Genomic DNA, 19,737 nt, shown 5'->3' with positions numbered 1-19,737 from the left:
TGAACTTCAAGACAACTCATCCATCCGGCTGCTCCAATCACACACTACTACTTCGCCGCATTTAAGCTTCAACGACTCAAGAACGATATTACGTTGCTACGTGCTTAAACGAGCCTAGACTTGGGTAACGTGTAATTGTTATTTTCTTTATTACTCCTATTTTCTTTTTGCACATCATATTCTAAAGTTGGTAGTTTTGTTACCAACTTATTTTTGTAAAGAAATATTTGATTAGTAAATTACCTATTGGAAATGTTTATGGATATTGAAATAGGAGTCAACTCAATTAAGTCAAAATTGACCGTGTTCTATTTTCTCACATTCCTTTTCTTAATTTATTTTATTCCGTTGTGCTTTGTTTTAAAAAAGAAAAAAAAATATTTTTAAAATCACGTGATTTCCGCTTCACGTGCATCATCGATGCTACAATATCTATTTTTATTTTTTAATAGTCAAGTAAAATTAAAGTCATAAATGAATATATGAAAAGAAAGTATTAATTATGATATATCTATTTTTAATAATAAAATATGTCTATAAAATTTATACTTTTCATGAAAAAATTTAATGGAATTTCTTTTAGCATATATATATATACAAACCCTAAATATTATATCCTAAATACTTAGTTCTAAATTCTGAACCTTAAACTCAAAATTAAAAAAAAATAAAATAAAAAAAGTTACGCACCCTAAATATTATATACTATACCCCGTGAGTATCTAATTTTTATTTTTTTACTCGAACACTATAATTCAATTCTTGAACCTTATAGATAAAATCTAATTGACTTAACTCCGAACTTAAAAAAAAAATAAACAAAAAAACATTAAAAAAATGATGAACGCCTCAAATCGACTCGAGGCGTCCAATATTTATTTTTTATATTGATTTATATTTTCTTTGTTTATTAGAGACGCCTCGAATTCATTTGAGATGCCTCAGTCAAGCGAGATGAGATCCTCTGTCCCGAAAATGTTATATCTCTGTGTCCTAGTGTCGATCGAACGACTATAATATTTTCATGATGTACACTATATCCTTGAGATATGATTTACTTCATCTGATCGGTGCTGGGATACGAGGACACAATATTTTCGGGACAGAGAATCTCATCTCCAGTCAAGCCCATATGTACAATAAAGAGTCAAGCAAAATGTTATTTTTGTGTATATATATTTTTTAAAAGAACGCCTCTTACTTTTACTGTCATTTTTATTTTTATTTTATTTTTATTTTCATTTTCATTTTCATTTTCAATTTCAATTTCAATTTCAAGAACACCTCTTATTGGCCATTTTGTATTATAATAAAGTTAAAAGATGATCATTTTAATTTTTGCTAAAAATTATTGATAAATATATATTTTATTTTAGTCGGTTAAATTGGCCATCGAATTACTTTTGACTACGAAGTTAAATGAGAAAGAGTTCATGCCTTCTGTTTATAATTCAGATATTTAATTTTTAATATCTGATTAATTTAAAAGGCGACTGATTCGATTTTATAAAAAATTTAAAAAATTCATCGACTATCTTATGGGAGAAGTTGTGTTGACGAGGGTTGGTTGATTGGTTGAAGGGTCACCAATCCGAAAAAAAAAAAAATAATAATCGTGGTTGAGCAAAGTGTCATTTTAATTTTTACCAAATGTTTAGATATATTAGTGTATATTTAATTCATACTAATTATATGTATGAAAAACATATGTACATATTTTATTTACACTAGGTGTAATTTGGACTCAAAATATATTATTTTATGCTAACAAAATTATTCTAAATTAATTACACTAGGTGATTCCTTCCCTTGACACTCCTCATTCAACACCACTAATATAAAATTAATTTATTAATATATAAATTGTACTTTATAATTTATCGGATAGACAAACTAATCATTATCAACTTTATATATACTCAATTTTCAGTTTTCCAATTTTTTCTAAAAATTTCCTTTTTGATATCTAAATTTTTTGATTCATTTAATTTTGAATTCCTTAATGTTTATAATAATATTTTGTTTACTTAACCGTCATAAGTCTAGAAAGTAAAAAAGTGTTTTTTTTATATATATCATAAAATAGTTCAGTCTAAATTTATAAGGAGAATTAAAATTAATCAGGATTATATTATAAATAAAATTAGGTGCTCTTTCTTAAAAAGGACGCTTTTTTCATATTCTGCCTGATAAAAAGCTACCGACATCGCTCTTGTACTCCGCGGCGAAATGGCGTCTGCTTGTTTGTTTCCCCGGCAAATGTCTCCGCTGCTGTCGCTTCCTCTTCGGCCACTCCACCACTGTGCCGTTCCCCGAATCCGAGTTCCCTATTCGAGATCAAACGTTTGCGGGACGCCTCTTCCTCCTCCTAAGGCCGCCCTGTTCCCGGAGCTGGCGGCACTCCAGGGCTCCCTCCTCGATCTCGTCCGGGCTTCTCCTCCCACCTGGAACTCGGCGATTGCCAGCAACCTCTTTGTATTCATCGTTGGGTCCCCCATTCTATTGTCGGGGCTTACGATTTCCGGCATGGGATCGGCCTTCCTCCTGGGGATTTTATCATGGAGAGCCTTCGGGCCTTCCGGATTCCTCATTGTAGCGGCCTACTTTGCCATCGTAAGTTTGGAATTTTTATTTTATTTTATGTTTATGAATATTTGGAATCACTAGCTTTATTCTCGAACGGGGGCGATCTTTGGGGTAGCTTTTCTGTGTCGCTACTTAGGGCATTTTTTTTTCCTGGAGATCCTTCCCTGTTTGATAGCTTTGAAGTTTGATTGCGAAGATTACTAATCAAGTTCCACTGCGTCGTAGCAATCGTTGTCCATCATCATCAGCCATCAGTAAACGCATTTCCACAACTCATAGGAGCTCTTTGACTGAGTGATGTGCTTCGTGCTTTCTCTAGAATCTCTCCTTTATGGTTCGACTTTGGGCATGTGGACAGTCATATAAAGTGGTGTCCATACTAGAAGGCGAGCATATTGTAATGCTATTGTCAGTGAAGTGAAGCAGAGTCCAAAGACGAATTTTTAAATAAATTTGTTGAAACATTCTTTTGGTCCTAGCTTATTATACTTTACATACAAATATATATGTATTCAATTAACGTTGGAGCTTAGTATCCTGCTTTGTTGCTTATCTGTTTTTCTGCCTTCTCTTCGTCATATTTGGTAAACAGGCGACTGCAGCCACAAAGTTGAAAATTGCTCAAAAAGAAGCTCTTGGCATAGCAGAAAAAAGAGGAGGAAGAAGAGGACCAGGCAGTGTTGTTGGCTCGAGTGCTTCTGCTTGTGTTTGTGCGCTCCTATCAATAAACAATATGTGTGGAGCTTTATTTGCACGATTTTGGCAACTAGGTTTTGTTGCCTGCTTTTGCACTAAACTGACCGATACCGTATCCAGTGAGATAGGCAAAGCATACGGAAAAACTACGTAAGCCAATTTGAACTTAAACACACTCATATTATCATCACAATAATATGTTGTGGGTGACGATCAATTATGGTTTTGTAAGTTGGTTTTAGTTCATTTATAACTATGTTATATATAATCTTTGAATTTGCATGCACGTACACTCATAAAAATATATTATGATCATATTAATATATAGCAATGATGGTCAATTATGGTAAGTTGGTTTTATTCAATTTGCAATTATGTTGTATTTTATCTTTGAATTTGCAATGGTGCTAGCCTCTTTTAAACTACAATGCTAAAAATTAAGTATCATCTTACACGCATATCATCTTAATGTGCCACAGCAAATTCCATTACTTGAAATGGGTTATTATTAGTTTTCTAACAATTATTTAGCAGTTTTAAGAAAATAAAGTGTATATGCTGGACTTTCTATTGAATCTTTTGTAGAAAAGTCATCTGGTGATTACAAGTGGTTATTATGAGTACTGAAGAATCTGAGCACCTTCAGGCTGTAGCTTCATTCATGTTTTCTTCTCATGCTAGAATTACTATTTTCATCAATTCTTCCATGAATTGTGCTAGGGTGAACTGAAGCTTTAATCTCAAAGTGCCCTTTTAAAATTGCCATTTATTGTATAGCTTTTCATTTCTGGACCTTTGCATTAGTGTAAGGTGATTTGAGGCGCATTGTTAAGTTCCTTCCATTGTGTACCTTGTAAAGTTGTGCATCTCTACTTGCTTATTTACTCTGTTTGCTATCATATATATTTCTTTGCACCAGCCTACATTTAATGGGAAAAACCAACACATAGGACACTGTATGCACAAATAGATTACAAATTTTTTAATTTGCTCCTTTCAGAACAGGTACTTGGCCACCACATTTAAGGTAGTACCAAGGGGAACGGAAGGAGCTGTAAGCATTGAAGGGACTGTTTCTGGAGTTGCTGCATCCATTGTCCTAGCTGGCATTGCTTATTCTATGGGACAGGTGCATTTTCATTTTTCACAAGTTCATCTTTGGTATTTATTGCCACCTTGGTACAATTATGAGATTTCAAGAATCTCTGATTGCTACCTTTGAAATTGTTCTAACTTGATGTATAATGCTTCTTCTAATTTGAATTCAATTTTACATGGAAGAATTCCAAATATTAGCTCATTTGGACAAACAAAATGTAGGGGGTCAAAATGTTAGTACTCTGCTATTTATCTTTTCTTGAAGTATAAAACCTCCTTGAACTATGGAATATTCACATGTTTTTGAATGCTTTTGGTATGGGCACAATTCCATAAACCTGTGATCTACCCCACAAGTTTTTGTACTTGAAGGATCGAAAAGAATTTAGATATCTCCACAATGGTATGATATTGTTTACTTTGGGTCTAAGCCCTCATAGTTTTGTTTTTGGGTTTTACCCAAAAGGGCTCATTCCAATGGAGATATCCTACATCCTTTTTACACTCATAATCTTTACCAAATCTTTCCAATGTGGGACTTTGATTGAACCCCAACAATCCTCCCCTCAAACGAAGGACCACAATTATTCTCATGGTCTGGGCCTCCCCGCGAGCATCTGGTCACCCTGACCTGCTCTGGGTCTCCCCGCAAACATCCACATCCAGTTGGCCTCCCCGCGAGCATTCAGCCACTTTGACTTGCTTCGTGCCTCCCTGCGAGTATCCGGTCACCTGACCTGCTCCAGGCATCCTCGCAAGCATCCAATCATCCTAACCTGCTCCGGGCTTCCCTGCGAGTATCCGATCATCCTGACTTGCTTCGGAGCCTTCCCGCAAGCATCCGGTCATCCTGACCTACCCCGTGCTCAACCTTAACTTCATTTAAGGCCACCCGACATTGCATCTAGTTTGGACCATGGCTATGTTACCATTTGTTGTGCCCAAAGGATGTCCACATATCTCCACAATGACATGATATTGTCCACTTTGGGCCTAGACCCTCATGACTTTGCTCTTGGGCTCTCCCCAAAAGACCTCATATTAATGGAGATATCTTACATCCTTTTTAAACTCATGATCTTTATCAAATCTTTCCAATCTCAACAATCCTCCCCTCAAACGAAGGACCACAATTACTCTCATGGTTCGGGCCTCCCCGCGAGCATCTGGTCATCTTGACCTGCTCGGAGCCTTCCCGCAAGCATCCGCATCCGGTCATCTTGACCTACTCCGGACCTCCCGCGAGCATTCAGTCACCTTGACATGCTCCGGGCATCCTTGCGAGCATCTGGTCACCTTGACCTGTTCCAGGCCTTCCCACAAGCATTCGGTCAACTTGACCTACTCTGGGGCCTTCCCACAAACATCCGGTCAACCTGACCTACCACGGGCTCACCCTCAACTTCGTTTAAGGCCCACCCCACATTGCATCTGACCATGACTCTGATACCAATTGAAGGATCGAAAAGAATTTAGATATCTCCACAATGATATGATATTGTCTACTTTGGACCTAAGCCCTTATGATTTTGCTCTTAGGCTTTACCCAAAAGGCCTCATTCTAATGGAGATATCCTACATCCTTTTTAAACTCATAATCTTTACCAAATCTTTTCAATGTGGACTTTGATTGAACCCCAATAGTACTCATTACCTTCAAATGTATCTTAGTTGTTCATCAGCCCCTTCAATGCTCATTTGAGCATTGGATGTGTGATCACTCACACTATTTGCTAATGACAAAGCATATCTATACCAATCTTGGTACTAGTTTAAAGGTATTCAAAGATGAAGAAAAGAAATAATGAAAATGTGAAGACAAGGCTATTTACATCTCAAATTTCTTAAAATCCATTGCTCTCACTATCTTGGAGGATAATTTGACCTACCCTTATGGCGTTCTGCACCAACTTGACCTAATTGGGGCTATCTAACTTCATGAAATATTAGCCTACTCAATTGGGGTGGGCCCATGGTGGTGGAATGTCAAAATAAAATCCATGTGGGGTGAGTTGTGGTTGATGGTAGGATTTAGTACCCTATTCTGGCCTTATTATGGTCAAATCATAACAAACCACAACAGATATTTAAGCCTACTCAATTTAGCTTGAGTGCAGATTTGAGTATGGTGCTTTAGTTGAAGGAAGCTTCATGTGAAGGATGATAATTGAATCATTGTGTTCCTAGTTTAGCTAACTGGCATGCCACTTCTTCTGAACTGGGAGCAGTTCATCCAGCTAGGATGAACTATGAATAGTTTGGACAAAAGCAGTTCATTTGGATGAACTAGAAGCAGATCATATGAAGTGAGAGCAGTTGAACAGATGCACTGAAAGTGGTTCATACATTTCGGATGAACTGAATGCTGTTCAGAATGAAGCGGAAGCAGTTCATCCAGTTCAATATAAACTGGGAGCAATTCAGATGAAGAGTAACTCGTCCAATTCAGATAAAGGTGCTTCCACTTCATTCTGAATTGCTTCTAGTTCATCTGAATTAGATGAACTAAAGGTAAGAACACCTAATTCAAACTTCATCCTTCATATCAAATTTCCTTCAGCCAAAGTACTGTATTCAAGTATGCATTTTGTTGATTTCACCATGATAGGTCTATTCTCTGTTGCTTTCCCTGCATAAAATGGAATTTTAGAATGATATGGTTGATTGTTTACTTCCAATAAGTTAGTTTTTTTTTTTTTTTTTTCTGTATTTCTTTGCCCTACCCTCACAGTATACTATCATGCCTTGCAAGACTAGGGTGAGAGAGAATATTTCACTATAACTTTACCTACCTCACCTTGTGTGAGGCTAGAATGGGAAGTTAAATTCTTGTCAACCCATTGTGATCCCAATGTAAAAATTAGATATCATCCATTAATTACATCTCTTAGTAAAAAAAGAAAAAAAGAAATAGACTTTGAGATGCATGAATGTCATGTGGGCATCTCAGGAGTTATGTATCTTACTCTTTAGTTGATCCACCAGAGCTGGCAGTGTACTCCTCAAACAGATAGCTCACTTGTTTGCAAGCATGAAAGCATATATACGCTTGATGAAATAATTCTCAAAGCCCCATATTACCTCTCCAGGGAAGAGGCATGGCCAATGGACTGAGATTTTTGATGGCCACAAGATGCATTCCAGAATAGCTTGTGGCAGGCAACAATAACTCATCTTCAATGACCAGTACCAAACTCTTGGACCAGTGAAAAAGATTTCAAGCAGAAAACATGGAACTTGGGACACATTTTTTGGGAAGTTTCTAACTGATCCTATTTTTATGTGATTTTTGATTCATTGAACAACAGTGAATGGCTTGTAGGCCTCATACAACATGGAAGCCAACTTAAGAATGGATTGATTAGCCATATTCACTCATTCTTCAATCTTCCTATTAGTGGAACAATTGAAAATATAGGGTATGTGTGCATGGTTGATGTTAAAATGAGTGGACATGAAATTTCATTTTAGGTATCTTGAAGATATTATTCGATAAGGAATATTGAAGATATTATCAATATAATAAAATATGGACTTAGACAATAAGGAAGAAATAATTTCTTATATAAAAGAACAGGTAAACGACTCTCTTGTTTATAGAGAGAATTTACAATAGAAAGGAAACTAATGAAAAGGAAATCAAATAATAAGGAAACTAATTAAAGCTAATAATTGAAAAATGATCCTTTCCTATTTTTCTTGATTTGTATTTCTTTGATTTTAATGATGACAGGATTTCCAACACTCCCCCTCAAGTTGGTTTGTAGATATCTTCCATAGCCAGCTTGCTAGTCAGCTTATCAAATTGTTTCTTGTGTAGTCCCTTCGTTAAGACATCAGCTAGTTGTTCATTTGTTGGAAGATATGTCATGCATATTATTCTAGTGTTGATTTTCTCCTTGATGAAATGTTTATCTACCTCTATATGCTTTGTGCGATCATGAAGAATAGGATTATGAGCTATGGAAATAGCAGCTTTGTTGTCACAATAAACCTTTATAGGAGTTGGGTAAGAAAGCTTCAATTCCTCAAGAATTCTTTTGATCCACATTACCTCACAGATTCCATGGGCAACAACTCTGAATTCTGCTTTAGCACTACTTCTAGCTACCACATTTTGTTTTTTACTTCGCCACGTAACTAGGTTCCCACCAACAAAGGAACAGTAGCCTGATGTTGATCTCCTATCCATAACACACTCTACCCAGTCTGCATCTATGTAGACTTCGACTTGAAGATGTCCATGTTTCTTGAATAATAAACCTCTTCCTGGAGTTCCTTTCAAATATCTCAATATCATATAGACGTCCTCGAAATGTTCTGCTCCTGGCGAGTGCATGAACTGACTTACCATGCTAAAGGTCCCTGTTCTTTACTTCTTCAACCCTAGCAGCTTGTAACTTCAAATTAGGCTCAATTAGAGTCTCAACCATTTTACACCCCAGCAAACCTGTTTCTCCAAGGAGATCAAAAATATATTTTCTTTGATTAACAAATATACCTTCCTTGGACCTTGCAAATTCCATTCCGAGGAAATACTTGAGGGCTCCTAGATCTTTAATTTGAAACTCTTTTGCGAGTCTCCTCTTTAGGTCTGCTAATTCTGTTTCATCATCACTGGTTAAGATAATGTCATCAACGTAAACAATTAAAACAACAACTTTACCCCTTTTTGAATGTTTATAAAATATTGTGTGATCTGCTTGACTCTGGAAAAAATCATAACTAATAACAACCTTTCCAAAGCGTTCAAACCATGCTCTTGGTGACCGTTTGAGTCCATATAATGCATTGTTTAATTTGCACACTTTTTCACTGCCAAGTCCCTTATCAAATCCTGGCGGTAGACTCATAAACACCTCCTCTTCTAAATCACCATTGAGAAATGCGTTTTTAATGTCAAGTTGATGTAGAGGCCAATATGAATTTACTGCAAGAGATAACAGAATTCTGATAGAGTTTATCTTAGCAACTGGAGCAAAGGTCTCTTGATAGTCAATCCCATAAGTCTGAGTGAAGCCTTTAGCCACCAGTCTAGCCTTGTATCTTTCAATGCTTCCATCAGCTTTACATTTTATTGTAAACACCCATTTACACCCAACTCGTTTCTTGCCTTTGGGTAGATCAACTATCTCCCAAGTGTCATTTCTCCTTAAAGCATTCATCTCTTCCATGATTGCTAAATTCCAACTCGGATCATCCAACGCTTCTTGCATATTCCTTGGAACAAACAAGTGTGAAATCCTAGAAGTGAAAGCTTTATGATTTTTTGACGATCTTTGGTAGGAAAGATAATTTGCAATAGGATGATTAGTGCAATTTCGAACACCTTTTCTAATTGCTATAGGAACATCAAGATCGGGAATAGTAGGTGAACAATTAGACAATAAGAGGAATCAAAGTTGGACTTGTGATAGGGTTACTTGAAATTTCAAAGCCAGAGCTCGATTTTTCAGACGGGTGTTGTGCAGGTTTGACATTCGAATCTTTATTCCTCAGATGAAATATCTTCCTAGTATAAACTTGAAGCTCAGAATTCAGATCACGACGATCAATTTGTAGTATTTCTCCCCTTGGTCGAGAATTTCCAACATTAGGCACTAGAGGTGGGTGATTATTTTCAAGATTGTCGGAAAAAATGATATTGGGAAGTGAGTTAGAAATGTTCAAAAAAATTATCTTTTTCTTCACTTGTCGTCTCCTGAAGAGAATTTTTAGAAAAATAGGGTTTTGTTTCTAAAAAGGGCACATCCATGCTAAAAAAAAAAATTGTTTTGAGGATCGAAAAACTTATACCCTTTTTTGTTTGACGAATAACCCAAGAATACACATTTTATAGCACGTGATTCAAGTTTTGAACGAAATTGACATGGAACATGAACATAGACAGTACATCCAAAAACTTTGACATACAAATCAAAAAACAATCTAATTTCAAGAATTTTTGTTTAAGACAATCAAGAGGTGTTTTGTACTCTAACACCTTAGTAGGCATCCTATTTATCAAATAAGAGGCTGTTAAAATTGCTTCACCCCATAAATACTTAGGAACATTCATATAAAACATTATGGCACGTGCTACTTCAAGTAAATGTTTATTTTTCGTTCTGCAATGCCATTTTGAGGGGTATCTCAGCAAGTGGATTGATGAAAAATACTTTTTTCATTCAAAAAATCACCCAAGTGCTCATTAAAATATCTATTCTATTGTCAGAATGTAAAATACAAATTTTGATTTGAAATTGATTTTCAATCAGAGTGTGAAAATTTTTGAACAAATTTTTCGTTTCCGATTTTTTATTCATTAGATAAATCCAACGTAAACGTGCATGGTTATCAATAAATGTTACAAACCATTTTTTTCCAGAAAGAGTAGTAATTTTAAATGGGCCCCAAACATCACTATGAATCAAGTAAAAAGGTTTGGAGACCCGGTAATTTTTCTGGCAAATAAGTTGAACGATGAAATTTTGCAAAAAAACAAGTTTCACAATGTAAAGAAGAACAATAAATGCCTTTAAATAATTCTGGAAATAAGATTTTTTTGATAAGGAAAGCTAGGATGTCCTAGTCTATAGTGCCATAGCATTATTTTTTCCTGAACTGAGTTTGAACTAATACTGTTAAGGCTCTGAGCTTTTTTATTACTAACAGGTCATCCAAGTAGTAAAGACCTTCAATCATCTTAGCAAGCCCAATCATCATCCCCGAGTTCTAGTCCTGAAATTCACAATGTGATTCAAAAAATATAATACGACAATTAGAATCTTTAGATAGTTTACTAACAGATAAAAGGTTGCAGGCTAATTTAGGAACATAAAGAACAGAATTGAGATTAAATTATTCGGTTAGTTTGATAAGTCCTTTGCTTGCAATAGGTGAAAAACTACCATTGACAATTCTAATTTTCTCGTTTCCAGAACAAGGGGAATAAGTATCAAATAGGTGAGAGCAACTAGACATGTTGTTGTGGCTCCAGAATCTATGATCCACGGAGAGGAGTTTAAACAGGAGAGAGCTTTAGGATTGCCACCTGTTTGTGCCAAGGAAACACTAGGAATACGAGATGAGAAGTTGGATTTTATCAGCTTCAAGAGTTGATCCATTTGCTCTTTATTGAAGGGACCTGAGTCGGCTTCATTTGCAGTAGGAATTCCACAATTCTTCTCTCCTTGCTTGTTATTTTTCCAGTTGGTAGATTTGCGATGAATTTTCTAACATGTCTCACGTGTATAGCGAGGCGTGTTACAGAAATCGCACCAAATCCGTGGCTTATCATTAGACCTGCGCTGGTAATCGAGGAAGTTGTCACCATTTAGGCGGATGCTGGTGATCTGGACTGAATGAGAGTTGGAATGGTGTTGCAGGGTCTCAGAAGGTTTTACCCTAGTGGCAGGGATTGTAGTGGTTTCGGACGTGACTTCTGACATAGCTCTGATACCAAGATAGAAAATGAGGAAGAAATAATTTCTTATATAAAATAATAGGTACACGACTCTCTTATTTATAGAGAGAATTTACAATAGAAAGGAAACTAATGAAAAAGAAATTAAATAATAAAGAAACTAATTAAAGCTAATTAAAGCTAATAATTGACAAATGATTCTTTCTTATTTTTCCTAATTTGTATATCTTTGATTTTAATGATGACAGGATTTCCAACATATTAACCGTCAAAATTGAGAGGAGCTTTTAGAATCTTATGTAATCACCATGCCCTCTTGTGATATGGCCTACCATCCTTAATAGATCAGAGTTGGACTAGGACTGCTAGAAAACAATATGTACAAAAGGAGCTAATGCATCAGAGATAAGAATGTTAAGATAAGTGAGTGGGGTTGTTATAAAAGATAAAATAAAAAATGCTAATATTTGAAAGCAATTACGTGTGCATCTGATACATCAAAGAAAATAGGTCGAGATGGTATGAGCATGTTAAAAGATAATCAATAATGCTATAGTTAAGAGAGATAACTTAGTGTGGAAGATGAAAGGGATAGAAAGAGATCAAAGAAAACGCCAGTCAATGTAATAAAATGATTTGATTAATTTGAATTTTACTAGAATTGCTTGCATAGAGCAATCTCAATGGAGGGGTAAAATTCATTTGGCTAACCTGAAATAATTAGGACATACTTGGCTTGATGATGACAACAATGATGATGACAAAAGCAAGATTTTAGTGCGCTGGTAAGTTCAGCCACAAATTTATTACCCTTATGACATATGTGCTGTGTAAAACATATGAATTCAAGGTTTTCCATTTTGGCTCTTGATTTAATAAATAATTCATTTTTTCTATAAGGATTCTTCCATTGGTTGTAACTGGTACCATTTGTGTCACACCTTGATGATGCAGGTAGATTTACCACAAGCTTCTATTTGTGTTTTGGCTTCTCAGATTGCAAACTTTGGCGAGAGTTTAATTGGTGCTACACTCCAAGACAAAGACAGTTTTCAATGGGTAAGGTTTTACTAAAATTATATGCTCCGTATGTTTTTATGTAGTCAGATATCCCTTGCCTATTGATGTAACGAAAATTAACTAACTTTTACTCTCCTGTTAAGAGTTTAATGTATCAGGAAGGATGCAGCTAGACTCATTTATAACTTTGCTAGTAGATACCTTAAACCTTTTCCAATCTCCAATATAATCTTGTACCACCCAGCTTCCTATTTTACCCTATTTTACCGGTCCTTGTGAAGACAAAAATCATTGTACAAATAACCCCCTTTTTTTTTGTTGGTCTTGCTTTTGGAGGATGGAAATTTCAAAACAAACTTACTACTTAGATCATTCGAAAGGTTTCAGATAGACAAAAGTTAGAACCAGGTATGTAATACCCAACTTGATCCTTGGGTAATTAATAGCAGTAGTTCTGAAATACCTTCCTACACTTGCCTTTCGTTTCTGCAAATGCAATCTTACTGGGATTTTAAGAGCTGAAAAGCAGTTCCCGAGGCAAAAAAATCTCTCTTTTTATTCATCTTCGTCCAACATTTTGTTTTTTCCAGAATCAAAGTTCAGCACCAAGCTTAGATCCCTGGCTAAGTAACAAGTCCAAATAAACTAATATCCTGCACCTGCCCTTTGATTACCACAAGCGATTTCACTTGGACTTCTAGTATTGAACAGCAATTATGGTAAAATAATCTCTCTGTCAACCCATTCTAATCCAATCTACTTTTCTTAGATCAATTTCTCAAGAATGGGAGAGATTTTGTGACTTTTCATTTTGGCCGCTCTCGCTATTTTTACCACAATCTGCTCCTGATTACACAAGTTCTTCAATATGTACCTCCAGTTTAGGCTCACAGTTATATTATTGCTTTTCTCTTCACATGCAGCTGAACAATGACGTCGTTAACATTATCAACATCTCGATTGGCAGCATTTTGGCAATGTTGTTGCAGCTGCTCATTCTGACAAATTGAACACACTCATTGTTATATGAAGATGCTTAAATGGAAGGCCTGCCCTAAGAGCATAAACTGAGAAAGTGAGAAGGCTTGCATTTTAGAGAAGGTTGGCACAATTTCTCATAGAACAAGTGAATTTCTTTATTCTGTCAATCCATAATTTTTTTTTGATAATTCAATTAGTCATTTCCAAATTTCTGGGGCATAACATTATGTTTATTATCATGAAAATTCCTAAACAAAGTCTAAGCAAAATTAACCAGGGACAACCTTAGGCTCAAGGCGGCTAGGGAAAAGGAAGCCTTGTCAGATGACAAACATGGAAAAACAGCCACAAAAGAGGACCTTATTGTCTAAAATCCCATACCCCAAGTTGAGCTCCAGTCGCTATGTAAATGCCAGAGAGGTCTAGGATTTAGGATTTAGGGTTTAGGGTTTAGAGTCCCGCTTCTCCTAACCTTACCATTTTGGTGGACCGATTGCGATGTGAGAGTCCCAATGAGGTAGGAGGATCTTTGGTAAGGCCCCGAAATGCTGTAAACGGATGGGTGATCGGGTCTGGTTGCTCCATTCAAGGCTTACCCTAAGGCCAGTGACTGGTTTACGACCAACAGATACCTGCACTAAGTCACGAAGTTAGTATATCTCTAGAGTATATAATTTTACAAATTTGTTTAAATTATAATTACCGATCAGATTCCTGTATAGAGTGTATAGTGGTGAAGGAGACCAAACTCTTTGTACTTTGAAACTCTGAGATAGGTGGCTTATCAGTAGACAGTAGTAAACCACAACTGTGTAAAATTCGACCTCCATGTCCAAAAATTCTTTCGAAGATAATATTCACCCCATAATATATCTTTTAAGATCTACAATGGTCTTACGATTTAACTAGATGAAAGAAAGAGTTTATCGTCCACATTGTGTTTCACTATTTTTTTAAGTGTTGTTAGTTGTTACTGACTCCGAAGGCCAATGACAAGACTTGAATACTAATAAATAGAACACGCAAGCTTTGATAATATTGATCAAATGCCACTCTTTTAGCAAGCCGAATTATGAATGAGCTTCAGTTTCCATGGATGAGTTCTTTAGGGAGCTTCTCCTACGTTCTATCTTAGGATGCAAATTTTCTCTTTTAGAAAGAGGTTTAGGGTAGGAATGGTAATTTTCTCCAAATTTGATGGAGGATATAATATTCAATCTGAATAGAAGGGTATAAAGAGACTATATATATATATATATTAGATAAAAATAAATATTGATATATAAAAAAAGATGGTTTAGAATTTGTTATAATATTATTTTTTGATCTATTTTTAACTCTCCACTTTTTGGAAACTCGGATACTAATGATTAGTTGAAAAAAAAAACAAATGACAAAGTAAAAAATTTTAATACTGAATTAAATATTTCCTAAGAGATACATATATAGCTTAAATAAATATAAATCTTTTATATTTTATATTTTTATAAATTTATAATTTTAAAAATATTTTTTAAAATAAATAAGTATATTTTTGAACGGTTATGAACCATGAATAGTTTGAATTGTGAATCATAATTCTGGAAGGTTAAAATTAAGGATCCATATTTCTAAAATTATCAAATCAGCAATTCCCAACCATTGAATAGTCGAACCGACAGGCGATGGTTCCGAGTCAGTCGAATTTATCGCCATCCCTCTTCTCAAAGCCGCCATTTGTCAATGAAGAAGCGAAGAGAAGCCGAAGCAGAGAATGAAAACAGCGGGGTTTTGCTCAGCAAATCCCAGAGAATCTACCAACGTTAAAGTCAACGAATTCGAAGAGAGCAAACAACGCGAGATGTGAGGAGGAAGCAGGGCAAACAACAGAGGGTTTGAGTCAGCTAGCGCATCATATTTCAGAAAATTCGCTGAAGATGTTAAAAAAAATTGTCAACGCAATAGAATATTTGTTGTGAAAGGAAGGAGAGGGAGTGCGAACCTCTTCCAGTTGTTCGATTCGTCATGTAACCAGTTTCAAGGCAAAGAAAACGAAACAAAATCTAATGCCTGTTGTCCGTCAACTGGTTCAGCATAATTACAAAGACTACAATAAAAAGGTCAAATTAATAACAAAAAAAAAGTAGTTTTAATTGGAAGGGGATTCAGTCTCGATCTGGCAAAAGCTGTTTGGTGGATTTGTCAAAGATTTGCCATTGATCTTGATGGGAGTTGTAAATTTTCAAAATAAGGTTCCTTTTGAAATGTTTGTTTCAGAACATGAAAGAATGAAAGAAGAGAGAAGAAAATATATATATATATATATATATAGAAGAGCTCAGTCCAAACGACCTAAGGTTGCGTTTAGAAAAATATTATTTTCATGTCTTTGTTCCATTAATCAATATAAACTAATTTTAGATGGATATATGAAACTGAAATGAATATTATGAATATAGAGGGAAATACAAAATTTATTAAAAAATGACAACAAATTACATTCATCAAAGGCCATTGCAACAATTAGATATAGGCACTAACGAATCAAAGCAGAAGTGCAGAACTTAAGACTGGATCATATTCCTGAACACTCGTGAAGTTTAGTAACTAATCATTGTGTTTAAACACATAAACAAGATTTCATTTGTTGATGAAAACTATACCACAACCCACATACAATAGAATTAAGGGAAAGATCACATCTTCTAGTTCTAAATTTTTCTAAAGAGGAGCAACGAGGCTGAAGATAAGAAACTAAAACCTTACCTTTCGAATCCTCTATTTAGCTAATTCAGAATTTCAACAATCTCTCAGAACACTGGATGAATAAAGACTTCCCCTTTCTCCTTCAAAAATAATAACATAGGAAGCGGATCGTGTGATTCACCATTGTCGTTCAAGCAACTGTTCTGGTTTTCGAACTTCCGAGAGTGAGCTCCAACTCATCTGAGGCACAGACCTCATGGATCCTCTCCCCTTCCCATGCTTTCACCAATCCAGCAGCTGTAGGAGTGCTATTACTGCTGCTGCCGAATGCAAAATCATCTGAAGCGCCATCAGATGTCCTAACATCACCATGGTTGTCCACACCAGGGACTGGAGAGCAAGTCCCACTCTGTCCTGGAGCCCACATTTTGGAGTCACTAGTTTTGTTGCGAAAACCGAAAGGATTAGGTGCTACAAGTGTGAATGTGGGTGAAGAAGGGCCACCCGAAGGCAGACGTAAGCCAGCAAGCCAGGATGAATCAAGGGTAACCTGTCGAACAGGGCTTGGGGGCATGGAGGATGATGGCAAGCAAGTATGGTTGAAACCAGACCAAGGTGGTTGGCTGTTTAGCTCATTCCAATCCTTTTTGATGCGTGGGGATTGCACAGACGGAGAGCTCAGCGGAGGGGTTACAGGTGCACTTATGGATCCCCCATGTATGTACAAATGCGGGAGGTTTGGTATTTTGGAAGAAGTGGAGGCAGAAGAAGATAGGTTTTTCAGCCATGGAAGGAGGGAATTGCCTTCAGCACCACTAGCATTCTTGCCATTTGTGATCAAAGTTGATGATGCAGGACTAGCCAAGGTCGATGAGGACGGACTCGGATTATAGGATACACTAGGACTTGGCTGGTAAGATGAACAAGGGCTTGGCGAAGCCGATGGTCCAACACTTTCCACACATTTGAGTGCCTTGCTTCCCTGCACATTCACATATGTTTCAGTTGCTTGAGTTGCAATCTTGATTTATTGTTTAATCAACATATGAAAAAAAAAGGTCTCAACTGAAATGTTCTATAATCCAACATACAAAAAAAACTATTCAACTCAGTTACAGATTACAGGATGAGGGAGTAATCTTATACCCAATTGGGCAATTGGCAATTGTTGCAATTCCTATCTATATCATACATGTGTTGTGAATGACATTACATCAAATAATGTGAAGTATTCCAAGTCTATCTAATAACAAGATGAGTTGTCAATTTTAGGTCACTAATAAAGAAAAGATCAAAAGCTTTAACTCTATGGACAAATCAGGCATCATTGGAAAACAGCTCTAATATGATATATAAATAAATAATGATTAGGTATTGAAATTTGAATCATCATCTAACCAACAAAAAAGTAGAGTTGTACTCTTCTGAGATAATAATTTTGACAAGTTGAGCAAGCCTTCAATCTTTGACTAAATTGAGTTCTAGAACGTCTGTGACTATCCCAGCCGGCAATCAATCATCTTGAGGAGACCAACACATTCACCCTTATTTTCAAAGTCTATGACTCTGACAGCCTAGATTGATGCCAATTGCCCCCAAACAACACATCTTCACATCCAGCAAGCAAACACATTTGTCAAACATTGATATGAACTTTCTTCATGAAGAGCCTTTAAGGAACCTCACAAAGAATGCGTGGAACCAACAAAGTTGGACATCTCATCATGCATCAGCCTGCCCTCCGCAGGCTCATCATTGGCAATCTAATACTTAATGAAATTTACTCACCAACTATTTGTCCGTGGAATTAGATAGTCCGCCCAAATTTTCTGGCAAGCGATTGTCCATGCTGCAGTAAAGTGGGCGGCCAAACTTCTGATCTCAGTTACAGTGGGCACCAATTGTTGCCCTTTTTTCCAATTGGAAATGCCTCAAGATTCCACCTTTAGAGCTCCAATTCACGCTCTAATGGGGTCCCAAACCAATCCACGACGCGTCTTGCTTTCTTTGCTCCCCAGCTATTCTTTTTAGGCAGCATGAGACAAGCACAGTTTTACTCTAACTGGCCATGGCAATGGCGCGTTGACTTGGACAAGAATAAGAGGGACGGGGCGGAGAGTGTGTCCCACAGGCCATAGCTGCCTCGGAACGGAACGGGACGGCCGGGAAAGGCGGGCGTGGGTTGCGTGAGGCGTGACGCAGCACCCAGAAAAGGAGGATGGATGAAGACGAAAACGACCTTGTACTGAAAGAGATGTAATGCTTTGTTCACGAGGGGTATGATGAGGATGACGAGGTTAATTATGTCAAAAAAACATTGCAGGCCAACGATGCCGGCGCCCGAAACATGTGGGAGACGAATCAAACGACCCAGACTCGGTCAAAGTGACGGATCGAGACTCCGTCACGTGGACCACCCACGGTGGTCGTTCCGCGACCAAGACGCTGACATGTGCCGCAGCAGCCCCGACGCCGGCGAGCTGAGACAACTCCGCCCGCGCACGGCGATCTCGAGCCGAGGCATGCGAATTTTTTTCACACTTTTTTTTATTTGAGAGTTTTGGAGTCAAACGGCAGAGGAAAAGAGAGCGAGGGAGGCGACGGTGGTAGTGATTGTTTACCTTGCGGTAGGTGGTCCCGTCCTCCTCCACGGTCCATCCGGCCTCCTCGCAGAGGGCCTTCAGCACGGCATTGTTATCGCAGTGCTTGGGCAGCGTGTAGTTGCCGTACGCCCGTAGGCCGGCGTAGATCTTCGCCGCGATCGCCCGCCGCCGCCTCTCCCGCCGCTTGTTGTTCTCCCGCTCCCTCCACGTCGGCATCCTCGTCCCCGACGTCATCTCCTCCGCCTCCAGAACCAATTCCTCCCCTTCCGCAGCCACGACGAACAAAATCCACAGACCCGGCGAAGCAAATCGGACTGAGAAGGACGAGACGAGGGACGATCACGAGAAATTTGGGGAAGCGCTCGAATAAAACGGGACAACTCCAGTAGGGTGGACAAACGCGTAAGAGAACACCCGCAGAGGAGGCATTTATTTACGCAAATGCCACCCGTGTGAACAGAGGATGGTTCGCAGGATTCCTCCGTCGCGCGCGCCTCGTGTGAACGGTCCATGCTTTGCGGATGCCGCATCGCGCCGCGATAAAAGTCACGAATTCCCCGTGAGCTCGAAACGTGGCCTCTGGCTTTTTTTTGGGTTTCCGTGACGATTCCGGTTCGGGTTAACTTAATTTAATTTTAAACCGCGGCGGACCGCCGCTTGATT

General features: G+C 37.5%; 2 protein-coding genes across 4 annotated transcripts; one reads left to right on the top strand and one right to left on the bottom strand.

Annotated features, from left to right (window-relative positions):
* Positions 1 to 2,186: 2,186 nt before the first annotated feature.
* On the top strand, positions 2,187 to 13,974 carry LOC122006819 (protein VTE6, chloroplastic-like). Of its 3 annotated transcripts, none has more exons than XM_042562457.1 (5): positions 2,187 to 2,613; positions 3,179 to 3,432; positions 4,288 to 4,411; positions 12,782 to 12,844; positions 13,729 to 13,974. In XM_042562457.1, the coding sequence occupies exons 1-5, from the start codon at positions 2,230 to 2,232 to the stop codon at positions 13,813 to 13,815; spliced, it is 912 nt and encodes a 303-aa protein (XP_042418391.1). In that variant the 5' UTR covers positions 2,187 to 2,229; the 3' UTR covers positions 13,816 to 13,974. The 3 variants fall into 3 exon arrangements, with proteins under 3 accessions (XP_042418391.1, XP_042418390.1, XP_042418392.1); XM_042562456.1 differs by having other exon boundaries at positions 12,740 to 12,844; XM_042562458.1 differs by lacking the exons at positions 12,782 to 12,844; positions 13,729 to 13,974 and adding an exon at positions 7,470 to 12,537.
* A 2,321-nt stretch (positions 13,975 to 16,295) lies between these two features.
* Positions 16,296 to 19,464, bottom strand: LOC122006818 (protein BZR1 homolog 3-like). Its single transcript, XM_042562455.1, has 2 exons — positions 19,093 to 19,464; positions 16,296 to 17,453 (listed from the first exon to the last, which is right to left on the bottom strand). Exons 1-2 carry the CDS (start codon positions 19,306 to 19,308, stop codon positions 16,662 to 16,664), a joined length of 1,008 nt encoding a protein of 335 aa, XP_042418389.1. The 5' UTR covers positions 19,309 to 19,464; the 3' UTR covers positions 16,296 to 16,661.
* Between the last annotated feature and the right edge of the window lie 273 nt (positions 19,465 to 19,737).

The sequence above is a fragment of the Zingiber officinale genome, chromosome 7B, assembly GCF_018446385.1.
Source record: "Zingiber officinale cultivar Zhangliang chromosome 7B, Zo_v1.1, whole genome shotgun sequence".
NCBI classification, from domain to species: Eukaryota; Viridiplantae; Streptophyta; class Magnoliopsida; order Zingiberales; family Zingiberaceae; genus Zingiber; species Zingiber officinale.
Note: the sequence above shows the minus strand (reverse complement) of the source record. Positions and strands in the feature narration are given on the sequence as shown.

Coding starts and splice junctions, on each gene's coding strand:
- LOC122006818 (XM_042562455.1), bottom strand. CDS start 19,308: ATGACGTCGGGGACGAGGATGCCGACGTGGAGGGAGCGGGAGAACAAC. Junction 17,454..19,092: donor ACGGGACCACCTACCGCAAG/GTAAACAATCAC, acceptor GTGAATGTGCAG/GGAAGCAAGGCACTCAAATG.
- LOC122006819 (XM_042562456.1), top strand. CDS start 2,230: ATGGCGTCTGCTTGTTTGTTTCCCCGGCAAATGTCTCCGCTGCTGTCG. Junction 3,433..4,287: donor AAAGCATACGGAAAAACTAC/GTAAGCCAATTT, acceptor CTTTCAGAACAG/GTACTTGGCCACCACATTTA. Junction 4,412..12,739: donor TTGCTTATTCTATGGGACAG/GTGCATTTTCAT, acceptor TTGATGATGCAG/GTAGATTTACCACAAGCTTC.